Source organism: Sceloporus occidentalis, unplaced genomic scaffold, assembly GCF_023333645.1.
Source record: "Sceloporus occidentalis isolate IW3139 unplaced genomic scaffold, rSceOcc1.0.p SCAF_3, whole genome shotgun sequence".
Taxonomy (NCBI): domain Eukaryota; kingdom Metazoa; phylum Chordata; class Lepidosauria; order Squamata; family Phrynosomatidae; genus Sceloporus; species Sceloporus occidentalis.
The window spans coordinates 225,573,612-225,588,490 of NW_028316983.1; the positions used below are offsets into that span (position 1 = coordinate 225,573,612).

General features: G+C 41.2%; 1 protein-coding gene across 2 annotated transcripts in view; it reads right to left on the minus strand.

Annotated features, from left to right (window-relative positions):
- The window catches only part of LOC149317573 (R-spondin-2-like), a 152,484-nt gene extending 137,925 nt beyond the window's left edge, over positions 1-14,559 (minus strand). For both annotated transcript variants that reach the window (XM_089518939.1, XM_089518938.1), the window contains exon 1: positions 14,424-14,559. In XM_089518939.1, coding sequence (XP_089375065.1) covers positions 14,424-14,517 — 94 coding nt within the window. In that variant the 5' untranslated portion in view covers positions 14,518-14,559. The remainder of the gene's footprint in view (positions 1-14,423) is intronic.
- Between the last annotated feature and the right edge of the window lie 320 nt (positions 14,560-14,879).

Genomic DNA, 14,879 nt, shown 5'->3' on the forward strand with positions numbered 1-14,879 from the left:
CTTGTACTGAATGCGGAAAGGGAGGGGGAGCCAGTGATGGGATGCCAACACAGGAAAGATGTGGTCAGAGCGGTGGGCGGATGTGATAATGCATGCAGCTGAATGCTGGACAGAAATTAAAGGACGGAGGTGAGAAAGAGGAAGCCCAGCCAGGAGGATGTTACAGTAATCGAATCGTGAGACCACTAGGGCATGGACCAGGATCTTGGCAGTAGAGGCAGGTCAGATTTTGGCAATGTTGTATAAAAAGAATCTACAAGCCTTGGCTGTGGTCTGAATCTGCGAGATACACGACAGAGAAGAATCAAAGATGGAACCAAGACTACGGGCTTGCTGGACGGGTTGAATAGAAATGTTGTCCACAGAGACAGAAAAGGAGTGTTGAAGGGTGGACTTAGGAGGAAAGACAAGAAGCTCCGTCTTGGACATGTTGAGCTTCAAACGCCGATGGTGCATCCACTGCGAGACAGCTGCAAGACAAGATGAAACTTGCTGTTCAAGCCTTGGAGAAAGGTCAGGGGTGGAAAGATACAACTGGGTGTCATCGGCGTACAGATGGTAGGAAAAACCAAAAGAACTAATGAGTTTACCTAAGGACAGTGTGTAGAGAGAAAACAGAAGGGGACCCAGAACAGAGCCCTGAGGAACACCCACAGATAAGGGAACAGAGGATGAAGTCTGTCCACCTGCAACCACTGCAAAAGATCTGCCAGACAAATAAGATCTAAACCAGTCGAGAACAGAGTCTGAGAACCCAAGGTCAGAGAGTATGTCAACTAGGAGACAGTGATCAATGGTGTCAAATGCTGCAGACAAATCAAGAAGGATGAGAACAGAGTAAAGGCCATTAGCCTTGGCCTGTAAAAGGTCATTTGAGATCTTAGTGAGAGCTGTCTCTGAGGAATGCCTTGGGCGGAAACCAGACTGAAAGGGATCAAGAATGGAGTTGGCTTCGAGAAACTCAAGACAGCGCGAATAGACAACCCGTTCCAAAACCTTAGAAAGAAAGGGAAGAAGAGAAATCGGACGATAGCTAGACAAAGAGGAGGGGTCGAGAGAAGGTTTTTTCAGAATTGGGGAAATGAGAGCATGTTTGAAGTCCGAAGGGAAGGAGCCTGTAGAGAGAGAGAGATTGAAGATATGGAGAAGCGAGGACAGAAAAGAGGGAGCTACAGAAATTAAAAGACGAGTAGGAAGTGGATCAAGAGGACAGGTTGCAGGTTTGCAAGAGTTCAGAAGTGTAGATAGTTCATCCAAAGAAGCAGGAGGAGACACAGAAAATTTTTTAGGTGAGGGCAATAGAAGATTAAGAGCAGAAGAAGAATCAGGAGGGACTATCTCAGAACGAATAGTGGTAATCTTAGAGATGAAATAATTAGCAAAGTCATTAGGAGAGAATGATGAAGAGACCGGAGGAAAGGGAGGTTTAAGCAAAGAGTTGAAGGTGGAGAACAAATGCTGCGGTTGCCTCTCATTGGCAGAGATCAATGATTTGTAGTAATTCTGTTTTGCCATAGAGAGGGCGCGTGAGAAGGACGAAAGAACAAATTTGAAATGGATAAAATCAGCCCACTCTTTGGACTTTCTCCAACGACGTTCGGCCGTTCTAGAGCAGGACCAGAGAAACTTAACAATGGGAGTAAGCCAGGCCTGAGGCCTCGTCTTAGAGGAAGAAGTGCATACAGAGACAGGGGCAAAATGGTCGAGAGTCGAGGAAAGAGTGGAGTTAAATAAAGATATTGCTGAGTCAGCAGAATCCCCAAGATTTAAGGAAGAGAGAGATGAATCCAGGGTTTGACCAAGATAGTTAGAGTTAACAGACCGAAGATCACGAAAAAGGTGTTGAACAGTGTGACGAGGAGGAGGAGTATAGGTAAGAGCGAAGGAGATTAAATGATGATCAGATAGTGGAAAGTCAAGTGCCAGGTAGTCAGAAATGGTGCAGTTTGCAGCAAGAACTAAGTCAAGAAAGTAACCGTGAGAATGAGTTGAAGTTCTGTACGAAACATACTGGCTATATTGCTCTCCATGCTGCTGCAGTGGTAAGCTAACACTGACATGCTGCTGAACTAGGAGTTTTTACTGTGCTTCAATTTTTGCTGCTATGTACTGTGCCATTTGTACTGTTTTTGTTTTTTGCTTCAGTTTTAAGACTTCTTCTGAGTAAAGCTATTTTTGTTAAACACCTCCAAAATTCTGCTGTTGTTATTTTTTGCCTCAGTATACACACCCCAACAGGTGGGCACAACACAGTGTCCTCCACCATCATTTCTGTTTTGCCCCTTGGCATCCCACCCTGTGTTAACATATTCCTCCCAGCTATTCTTTTTTTAAAAAGAAGTTAACATTCTTAAAAGCACTACTTTCTCTCTTAGTAAGCAACTCCTACATATAGCACCTTTGCCTTTGGCTCTTTAATTTTTTTAATTCATTGCTTTTTTTATTTCCATATCATAGTGTTTAAAAGCATACAATGATCATCACCCAAGGGAAAGGGTGATGATCATCTCACAAGCTTTCAAAAGTACCCATCCAACAGCAGTCAGAACTCTTGTCCCGAACCTCACAAATTCCCCAGGTATAGCCATGAACTGCAGCAATATACAAGGAGAGCCGGGTGACCCCATCCAGGAATGCATTAGAAGCTCAAAAAGGCACCAGTGCATTAACAGTCTTGGAAAGCAAGCACCTAAATAATTGCTATCAAAACAGAGTTTAAAAGTCAGAATGGACTTCTCTTCATAATTGGTCTCCTGGCTTCCAACCACATACATTTTGAAATATTTGCAAGAGGTTTTAGGGGGAGAAGTACTAGGTTTTTCTGGCACTCAGAATCTGTGCTGACACAACAACCTGCAAAGCCAGAAAAAATTATTGGAGTTTTGTAATGCTGGTGCAATGGTTATCTTGAGCATGGAGGTCATTTGAAGGGCACTTATCACTGCTGTCCACAATCAGCTGGAAGCAAAATTAAAATGGAATTTCCACTTCTTAACTTTTCCAGCAGAGCCCTTCCCTATAGTTTCACATATGCCTGTATTGTTTCCTCGGAAGTAAGCTATGCTCTGCAAAGGTTCCAAACAATATTAACTTTTTAAAAATATGGTAAGTCTAGCTCATTCCCACTAATATGTGTGCAGGGGGCGGGCAGTGATTAATAGTTCCATATATGTGACACAGTGGTTTGAGTGTTGGTCTATGAGTCTGGAGGTTAGGGTTCAATTCCCCACTTGAACATGAAACCCACTTGGGCAAGTCACAACCTCTCAGCCTCAGGGGAATGGCAAACCTCCTCTGAACAAATCTTGCCAAGAAAAACCCATTATAGGGTTGCTTTAGGGTCACCATAAGTCAGAAATGACTTGAAGGCATACAAAATGTAAGGGCTGTTCGACAGTGGAACACACTCCCTCGGAGTATAGTGGAATCTCCTTCCTTAGAGGTTTTTAAACAGAGGCTGGATGGCCATCTGTCGGGGATGCTTTGATTTAGATTTCCTGCAATGGCAGGGAGTTGGACTGGATGGCCCTTGTGCTCTCTTCCAGCTCTATGATTCTATGAACAACAACAACAACAACAACATTCTGTCACTTGTCCCAGTGTCAGTTTCTGTTCCCAGAAAGAGCAGGTTTACTATTAAAATAATAAGTTGTAGAGAAGCAGTAATTTTAATGAGGCTGTGCAACTATTTCAGCCAAATCTTGAATCAAATTGGGCTGCATTCAGACCAATGTGGACTAGCTCCAAATCAGGCCGTATCTCTTCAGTGCAAATGTATGACCTGGACAGTGAAGGAAAACCAGACAGCATGCCTCCAAATTGGTAAATAAAACCATGACAAAGTAGAGAAATTTGTTCATTCACAGCTCTAGCTTCCAGTATTAGGCAAAAACCATGCGAGAGTTTTCCACTCACAGTACTGTGAGGAACAGTGAAGAGTATTCTTTAACTCTTTTTGCCCCACAATAGAACAGCTTTTGAAACAGCTTTGTTGTGATTTGATGGCAAAAGTACTTTTGTACTCTGTATTTTTTTTCAGTTTCTCCTTTTATCCTAAGAGAATTAACCTTGAATCCTCCTTTCCTAAACACTTTCTCAATACAGTCCTATCCATCTTTTAACTCTACATTAGTTCACTTATCTCTGTGGCTAGAGAAATAGTGTCATTTGACATTGTGTTAATTGTCATGGCTCAATGCTATAGAATTCTGGAATTTATAGACTTGTAAGATGCTTAATCTTCTCTCTCAGGGAGGTCTGCTGTTACAACAAACTATAATTCCCAGGATTCCATAGTATGGAGCCATGGCAGTTAAAGTGGTGTCAAACTGCTTTATTTCCTCAGTACAGATGCAGCCTGTGTTTGCCTTAGCATTATCTTAGTAGTAGTTTTACTACTACTACTACTACTACTACTACTTCCCTAATATCCTCATCTTCATCCCCCACCCCAAATTTGGCTATTTTGATTCCAAATATTTTATTTGACTTCAATCTGTATTCACAGCAATTTTGCATGACTGCTTTTTTTCTTGTGTCTATCTTGGGCATGCTTTATATATACACAAACACACAGAGAAAGTTTTAGGGGTACAAGCAGCAAACATACATCACACATGCTACCATAAGGTAACAAAACAAAACAGTTGTAAACTTTAAATATATTCAAGTAGACTCCCTAAACCTACCAATTTACAGTGGATCAAAACAAAACAAACAAACAGCTTCATTTATATACCACAGAGTAGTTCAGTCTGAAATATGACTGCTACATATCATATTTTAGTTCATTTTTATGAAATACAAAAAGTCATGATGGTTTTCACGGCAAACTTTAAAGGTCTGTGGCACAAACAAATTTCTGGGCCTATTTGTCTATAACATATGAGGGCTGCTGCTCTCTGAAAGGAATATGATGCGTCCAGATTCACACACTTTTGTGGAGGGGGGCAGGAAATTGAAGAAGTATGGAGGTTTTAAGGGACAAGTTAAAAATGATGGCCCAAACATCCCTGGAGTGTTCTGTATACAATTTGGCAGGGTTAATCCACTATCTCTGTTTCCAAAAGCATCAGTGGTAGCATGGAAATGCTGATTTCCAAATTGTGATTTGGATCTAGACTGAGTCCAAATCATTTCCAAATCTGAATTACAAAACCAAACTCTGTAGTATGTTAGGAGACCCTAGCACAGTGCTAGTAATTAAACATCTTTCTTGTTCAAGAACTGACATTAAATAAATAAAGACTATTCCAGGGCTAGTTGAAAGGCTATTCATCACTAACCTCACGCCTTTGCTCATCAAGAAGCAATTATTTGGGTTAATCCTGGTAAGAAGAATTAAAGGGATAGAAGTTCTTGAAAGCATCAACAGTCTTCTGCCTATCCACATTACAGAGACTTGCACTGTAACCATATTTGTAAGTAACAAACAAAATCAGCATACATTAGGTTTGGGGGTGGGTAAAAACATAGGTCTTACTAGAGCTTGTATAAATAACTGACCATGCTGGCTGCAGAATTGTGAAGTCATAGTCCAAAAAGTTAATTTGCCAAGCCCTGTCATTTATTCCATGTATTCGTTATCACCAGGCAATTAAACCAAACAGTGTTGTTCCATTATCGGCAAGTTTTGAATTTCAGTGGTATGTTTACCCAGAAATATGTGTGTTCATCCAGAAGGAGGTGTCCTGGTATTCCATGAAGCTTATTCCAATGTAAATGTGTAGAGAAGTGCTTCTGTGATGCTCTTTTGCTTGTTTCATCTCTAAAATAAATTCCAGCTCACTAAAATAGCCCTGTCTTTCACAAGTTATTCCTCATAATGCATTTTTCCCTAAAAGCTAAAACCATCAATACCACAGAACTCTAGTGTTTATGCATTAGAGAATCATGAAACACTGTGGTGAGATGATCTGTCTTCAAATTGTCAAGCAGCACTTGTTTTAACAGAAGGGGGGAATGAATTTTGGAAGAATAAGGAGGCCAAAATTCTCTGTTTTGCAGAACATATCAAAACACTAAAATATTTGTTTTATTTGGGCCCAACTGAGTACAAAACTGATTTTTCAGTTTTACTTTTCCCTCTCTCAATCTCCCCTGATGGAATCAGGTATTTATTATCACACATCACATGCTAATGTGTGGAAGAACAATCTGACACCTCTTTTTCATTTTTTTAAAGATACTTTGGTTGGAGATATTTAAAGCAGAGTTGAGACTGGGTATTGGTAAGTGCTTAACCCCTAGGCTCAACCACCATTTCCCCCCAGAGGGTTTCAAGGCATGTTTGCACATTTCTAAAATTCTATGCTTCACTTATTGGTATTTATGTGAATGCATCCCTTCGCCAACTTTCAAAACTTTTGAAGGAATTTATCAGGGTAAAGAACTGCAAAAGCAGATGGCTTGGAATAAGAGAAAAATGGGTGTGAAAAGAACAAGCACCTTTTTCCTTCTCCCTCTCTTCTCCACCCAACATCATCCTCCCAAAGCACCCTTGCTTTGTTGAAATATGCATTGGCACCCTGTTACATACTATGATGTACAACATGTACTTTGGCCTTTAATGAAACTTGCATTTCTCTTCACCCAAATAATTCTTAAGAGCCAACACATTGCAGAATTCAAGAAGTCTTCTAGCATGCATAACTAAGAAAAGAAACAAATTGGATTGTTTGTAGAAATTCTATATTGTACAGCCACCATAACCTCTCAAAATAATATTTGCTAAACTCCTGCATTGTATAGCAATGCATATTTCATTTTGCTGATTTTTTTAAAAAGCTATATTTTAAAACACATTAGTCAAAAGAAATGATAGATTTGCTTGCCATTCTCAACTGGATGCGACTCCACAGAAGAGCTGATCTATGCCAAGAATTTTATTTCATTAAGAAAGTGATACTATGGAGCATCTGAGATCACATATGAGACTCAACAGAATGCCGAGAGGTTCTAACTGCCAGTACCCCACAGTGCATGCCTGATCATTTGCAGATGGGGTGTGTGTATGGGCAGAGGGAATTGTTACAGAAATCTTAATCCCACACTTTGGCATTGCAGAGTAAGCATTGCTTGTATCTTCAGCTATATGCACAGATTAGCTATTAACATCCTAGTGCACATTTCTTTTAATTAGCTGAACACGTTGCATTATAACAGACCATAATGAAAGCCCAGGAGTGACAGCCCAGACTAACTTCAATAAGTCAACTGTCAACACCAATTCTGTTTAGCCAATAGATGAATGTTCAACATGGAATGAAGTTGGATTCAATCTTTTTCGGGCAAATCAGTTTGTCCCAAAAGCACAATCACTAATATAAAATCAACCAGGGAACATGGGATCAATTAAAACCAGCTTATGGTGATTTCTTTCTCCCTTTCTCTTTTCCTTATTTGAGCCAGAGTAGGGGGAGAAAAATGGGGGATAATTCACACAACATGGGTTAGATCTCTATTCATTTCAGCTCTCCTGCTACATGGTTCTTAAGCTTTCTTGTAAAAAAACAGAAACACTGGTATCACCACTTCACTGTCTAGCCTGGAGTCTAAAATAATTTCACATTTAATTAAAGACACACTATGGCTTTTCCTGTCAATGGGTAGTTTGATCGGCCACTAAGAAAAAAGAAATAACCAATTCTTGCAAAATAAAATTCCGAATGCTGCCTGCCGGAAACATTAAGAGTATTGATAGCAAGGAAGGAGAAAATAAAGGCTGAAGATCAACAGACCATATAGGTTCTGAAAATAAACACTATTTTGACACTGCAGATTTGTTAGGGATTTTTCGATTCATCACAATGTACGGTTATATTCATTATGGTCTTTTATATGTTCTTTCTAAAAAAAAATTCAGTCCTCACTTTTAATAAGGCTTTAGTAAAAACAATGATCTGGTGTGAAGGTTATTCTGCCAAACTTTGGAAACCTATACAAGGAGAAAGAAAAGTAGATTACATGCAAAACTAATTCAGAAGGACATCTACGGTCAAATATGAAAAGAAAAGGAAAACTTCTGTGTTTTCTGCAAAGCTTTTCAAAGAGAGTCCAAAGTTTGCGGGGGGGGAGTGCAATAGTTGTTTTTGTCCACACAAGTGCTGTAATAACACGTTATACTGACAGAAATACATGACGAAGCAAAACATAAAGATTTTAACATGAGACATTCTCGGGATTTTATTATTCCCAGGCATGGGCTTATTAAAGCCAAAAACCTCTGCTTAACCCACTGTATAATGGGATTTTAGTAAAACAGTAGGCAAGTTCTTTCTAAGGTGATGTTCAGGCATGATTTCTTTGAAAGAAGGTGTGTTTTGCCCAAGTAATCTAAAATAGTTATTCGCAGCCTGGAGCACAGGATCAAAATTCCCATCATCCCAGACAAGATGCTGGCATTGCATATGAGATCTGTATTCTATAGGATCTGTATTTCATAGGCATGAATCTCTCTGCAAGTTTTTAAAACAAAAAAACTAACATTCCACAGCTCTGGTACCCATCATTCTCATGTGGCATTTCTTCCTTTCCATGATTAATGGCACAGGTTAACACCACATGGAGTTCCTTTTACCTGAAGGGGTGTATGTATGGCATTAAGGAAGCAAAGTCTGAATGCAAAAACTCCTCCCTTTTAGATAGCAGCAAAAATATCCCATGTGTGTCTGTCAAATTGGCCAAGTTTGAAGTTTTGTGACTTCCCCCTCAAATCTGCATGAAGATGACAAGAAATGTCAATAAATCAAGAATTTAACCAAGTCCTAACATTATAAGGCCAGAAAGTAATCAACAAAAATGCCATGTTTCAAGAGATGGCTTTCATCTCATTAGTCTTATGACGTTTAATGTACATAACTTATCTACCACCATTTTCCTCCAGAAAAGCTTAGAGGAAAATAAAGAAGAAATATATTTTCTGTAAAACGTCACTAGAACAGCTTTCAGGCAAATGCTATAAAGCAATAAAGCACAGCCTCATTCTTAAGGAGTCAATGCAGCCCTGAATCCCAGCTTGGGAGCAAAAGTGTGGTATATAAATAGGTAAGAAGAAGAAGAAGAAGAAGAAGAAGAAGAAGAAGAAGAAGAAGAAGATGATGATGATGATAGTTCCAGCAATTTATAATTTACACTTGAGCCACTGAGTGGAACATCTATGACAAAACTGACAGATGACACAGAAAAATCAAGGGTGGGAAAATAATGGCACTGTTAAAGAAACTCAAGAGGAAAAGAATACACGCACCAACCTAAAATAGGAGCGATCTTGTAGCACCTTTGTTTTAGTTACTTTTATAGTTATGATAGGAAGAATATCATATGGTCCCAGTGCTGGTTCATGCTATGCCTTGTCCTCTGCAGTGGATGTTCAGGCAATGTTGAGGTAGAAAAGAGAAGAAGATTTTTGTACTACAGGCCAATAGCATGTAGAATTCAGGTGGGCAGGGGATCCAAGTAATTTAACAAGATGTTATTTTAGTTGCTTCTAAGGACTATAAAAGCAAAAATAGTAGTTTTGCATGAAAATAAAATTGTTACAAAAATTGTTACTGAGTGCCTTGGAACTATAACAATTATGTGTTAAAGTAACTGTCCAAGCATGGACAGATGAATGTTATGACTGAAGGCAGACCCCTGTAAGCATCGATCACATGTAGTCCCCCCAAACTAACCCACACCTTTAACAGTGAGTGTTAGGGATTACTTGAACCTGTAAAAAGAAGAACAGGAAGTGCATATCATTCACACTTCCTGTTTTGCCATGTGTGGCATAATGGACAGTGCATTTTTCCTTTGAAATGATGCATGTGCTCCTAGTCCAAGAACAGCTAATGCATTCCCCTGTGGCGAAGGACATGTGCAAGCAAAGACAAAATAGAAATCAAAAACAACTCATCACTTCCTTTTCTCTCTTCCTCCTCCTCAACCTCCAGTCCCCTTTCAATGATTCAATAGCAAGCAAGCAAGCAAAGTTGCCTCGTCACCTCTGACAAATTCAGAATTGCCACTGAAGCATTTCAGTGCAGAATATTTGTAAACTGGGAGAGATGGTTGTCTACTGTTGTTTCCCTTTTCTAGACATTAAAGCAGCTCACACATACCTTTAATATTATCCTTTGTAAGGCTGGTTTGGAGAAATCCAACAGCTCAAACAAAAGAGTCAGGTCACAGAACACAGGGTGAGGAGGAATGGGGACTAAACTCTGGAGGAAGAGTGACTCCCTAGACCTACTACCAAGTTGTGCCCTGGTAAGGGAGATTCCGATGCCAACAAGCCACAACTAAACTACAACAACCATCTTCTTGGAGAAAGAGGAAAAGTTTACCAAGCTATGACTAAAAAGTGGATTTACTCATATAAATCAGAGGCACAATGCATGGGTTTTCTTCAGCAGGTCAAAACAATAATATTAAAATAAGATGACACTCTGTGGTACCCACTCGGAATGACCAAACTAGAGGGAATTGAAGATAATTTATTACTAGCTTAGAGGAAGTATTAACAATGGCTGCAAAACTGCCCCAGCTTTGGTGAGGGTGCGCATTCTTGTCAGACCTGAACAGGAAATTATGACAAATGTGCACATGTCAAGGCAAAAGTTAACCTTGACAACTACTCTGCATTTTGGCTACAAATTTGTCACTAGAAACCACACTTACTGCCTTTCTTTGGGGGGATTTACTGTCCCTCTTTATTCTGGATTTTGACAGAAGTTTAATACAGGCGCTACAATCCTCTGCACTCTTGCTCAGAAGCAAACCCGCTGATATCTAGAAGACATCTGAGCATACATGCAAAGAGTTTAAGGCAACAGACAACTTAATATCCAGTACTGGTCTAAATATCTGAAAGGCTCCAGATCCCATCTGATCTTTGAGGGTCAGCTCATGTTAGTACTTGGATGGGAGACAACCAACAAATACCAGGTACTGCAAGCTATATTTCAGAGGAAGGAACTGGCAAAACCATCTTGCTTGAGAAAACCCTATGAAATGCATGAGGTCATGATAAACTGATAGAAGACATGAAGTCATATACACACACAATATACAATATACTCAATAGATGGTAATATAATTTGCAAGGAGAGACACTGAACACATATAGATGGCCTATAGGCTTTGCTGTTTTCATAGCTATGGCATCATACCTTCAACAGAAACACACAAATACAGTTTGGATCGTATTTGATGACTCTCATTGACCTTGATTTCTGCCAGGTCCAGCCTAGACCAGGCTGCAGGGGTGGCAGGAACTTAAAACCCAAGACACCTAGAGCAGAAAATTTATCTGCAATTAGTTACCATTTCCTTTACTCTGCCATGTACAAAAGGTCACATCCTGTGCTCCACCTAAATTTCCTTCATCAATTCCCCTGCCCTATCCACAATCACTAGCTTTGCATAGAACATATTTCAGTATTAAGCATGCATTGAAGTGAAAGCTCACCTCAACTGCAATTGCTAGAGCACAGTTATAGAGAATTAAAAGGTCAGTAATTCCATTTCAGTGCTTGAACATGTACCCTCACAGTCTCAGTCCCACTCATTTAGATACAAGCAAGGCTGCGATTATTCCCACTTCAACTAACCTAACAAACTCAGTATTATTTGTTTCTAAACATGTATAGGAACAGACCACATCTGCAAGTGTGGGACTGGTTTCTGAACTAGAGTTGGGAGATAAGAGCTGGGAGTTTATCACACAGAGGCAAATTAGTTAAATCCTATGGAGAAACAGGATTTAAAAGTCTGGTGGGAAAAAACTCGCAAAAGTGGGTTGTTTTTCAAATGTGTTTGTGTAAAGGAGAAATGACACAACGTTAACTCAAACAAAAAGATGCCAAAACCCACTCATTTTTACTTTTGGAAGTTCCAGAAAGTAAAAAGGAACAGGTTTGGGCGACTTTCCATTCAGGTTAATGTCACATTATTTCTCCTTCATATAAACATTGTCTGAAAAATCTACCCGCTTTTGTGGGTTCTGTCCTCTTTTTTTTTTCGGATTAAGCCCTGACATTGTTTGAAAACCTACCCACTTTTGTGGGTTTTTTTCTATTTTAAATTCAGCTTCTGCACAGGATCCATCCCGTGAGAGGATCAGACCAAAAGGGCTCAAAAGCACTTAATAGGGTGCCAAGTGTCTAGGAGCAGATAACCTTTAGGAGAAGGATATCTACTACTCATTCTCTCTAGGGAGAAGGCAGGAAGGAAAAAACACAGAGTAATCCTATAAGCACTATTAACTCGCTTGTACTTTGAATCTAGAGCCAGTGTGACATAGTGGTTTAAGTGGACTACAGCTCTGGAGACCAGGGTTCAATTCCCAGCTTGGCCCTGAAACCCACTGAGTGACCTTGGGCAAGTCACATGCTCTCAGCCTCAGGGGAAGGCAATGGCCAACTTCCACTGAAGAAATCGATTATAGGAAAGACTTAAAGGCACGAAATAACAACAACAACCTTTGAATCTAAGAATCGGCATGGTGCAGTGGTCCAAGTGTTGGACTAGGGCTCCAGGAGACCCAGATTCAAGGTCCTGCTTGGCCATAGCAACTGACTGGGTGGCTTTGGGCAAGTTACACTCTCTCAGCCTCAAAGAAAGGTGGTGGCAATGCACACACCCAAACATATTTTATCAAGATAACCATGTGACAGGTGTGCCTTAGGTCGTGATAAATTAGAAACAAACTTAAGGCATGCAACAGCAACTTTTAATCTACAATAAAGCTCAAGGAGCATGTGAAGGTGGTGCCATCACCCATTCCCCCAGGATCAAATCCAGAAACCTCTAGAGAAGAAGGGAAAGTTAGAGGTGTGTGCAGGAGCGATTATGGGGCTGAAGAAAGCCAGTGTGGTGTAATGGTTTGAGCATTGGACTACCACCCTGGAGACCAGATTTCCCGCTCTGTCATGAAAACTGGATGACCTTGGGCAAGTCTTCTTGGAGTCCCTCCACCAACCTCCCCAGTCCTGAGCGCATGGACACAGAAGTCCACACCATTGGTTTCCATGTGTGGGAGTTCCTCCTAACTTCCAATGTTCCTGAGGGGATTCCACTGTCTGCAATATTGCCATGATTCTTATCCTACTTATTCAGGCATCTTTCTCTTCAGCTCTTCTCTCCTCTTTGCCTCCTTCGAGTATCCCAAGTCACCCTCACCCATTTCCTTTCCAAAAGTTGTAGAATTCAAAGATATAACCACGTTGGTCTATAAAATTAGTATGTAAAGAGTTTGTGTAGCAGCTTTGAGACTCACCGAAAGAAATAAGTCAGCAGCATGAACATTCGTAGATTTCAGTCCACTTCCTCCAAAAGCCGCTAGACTTAAATCTAGGGAAGCTCAAAGTGCTACCAACTTCTTTCTTTCAATTAGTCTCAAAGATGCACCAAGATCTTCTGACATACTTTCTTTCCAAGAGTGTCTCAAACGGAAAATAAAATAAAATGTCACACTGAGCTTTGAAGGTGCACAACCACAAAAATAATGGGGTAGAAGAGAAGCCAGTGTGGTGTAGTATTTGAGAGCTGGACTATGATGCTGGGAAACCAGGGTTCAAATCCCTGCTCTGCCAAAGGAATCCCCAGATGACCTTCATGTTTGATAAAGAAAAAAACTGAGCTATAAAAAGATAATGCATACAAAAGGAATAAAAATGAGATTTCCCCATCCCTAGTGGTGAGATGGTGTGATATAATGGTTTGAACATTGGACGTCAACTCTGGAGAGCAAGGTTCAAATCCCTGCTCTGCCCTGGGGACCCCCTGGGTGATCTTGGGCAAAGTCACACTCTCTCGGCCTCAGAGGATGGCCATCGCAAACCCTGTTTGAAGAAAAACAAAAATCCATCAGTGATGCCTTTGTTGCCTGATGAAGAAGCCCATGGAGCTTCGAAAGCTTGCAACAAGCGTATTGTGCATTTCATTTGGCTGATAGATTTTTGTTCGTATTTGTTAAAGGCCAACCCGGCTAGAGCCCTGAATGCCCTCTGAAGACACTTGCCAAGAAAACCCTAAGTTGGAAGGGCTTGAAGGCACACAACAACAACAAGAGGTGGGAGAAGACAAGAGGCAAGACCTGAGACACACTGCAGAAATAATCCAGTTTGGGAATGCTAGGGAATTCTGGGAAATGTAGTTTTGTCAGGCAATTAGCCTTCTCTGCTAGAGAATTCTGGAGCCACAATGAATGACAAGGCCCTGGATTCCCAGGGCAGTTAAAGCGGTCTCAAACTGGATTATTTCTGCAGTGGGTTTTGGACCCCTATAGATCAGTGCTTCCCAAACTTTGGTTCTCTCCAGACGTTTGGGACTTCAGCTCCCAGGATCCCAGGCCGCCTTGGAACTGGAGGCTTCTAGAGGAGCAGATTCCTGGGACTAGGGCCAGAGTTGTTGAGGGTGCAAGTCCTCCTCCTCCTCACCTCTCTTGCTGCGTCTCCATCGGCTGCTTTGGCAGTGGCTGTAATCCATACAGTTCAGGACGATCAAGGCGAAGGAGAAGAGGCGAAACTGCATCCTGGGGCTCCGGAGGGATGGGACCAGAAGGAGGTTTCCAGCAGCAGCCAAAGGCGAAAGGGACTCTTTCCAAGGAGAGTTCTCCTCCTCTCTCTGCAGGAGGCGAGGGGCAAAAGAGAGGGAAGGAGGAGGAGAGGAGAGGGACAGGGCAAGGGTCTTGCCCTCAAACAGCCTCCGAGTCGCTGAGCAGAGTCTGCAGCCTCCGGACAACTCCGAGCATCTCCCTCCTCCTCGCTCTGCAAAGAGAGAGAGAGAGAGAGAGAGAGAGAGAGCGGATGAAGGGCACGTGCATCAACGAAGGCAAAGCACAGCCTCCTTGCGAAAGTGGAGGCGGCGGGGTCTCCGTGGGTTAAGCGCCGGGC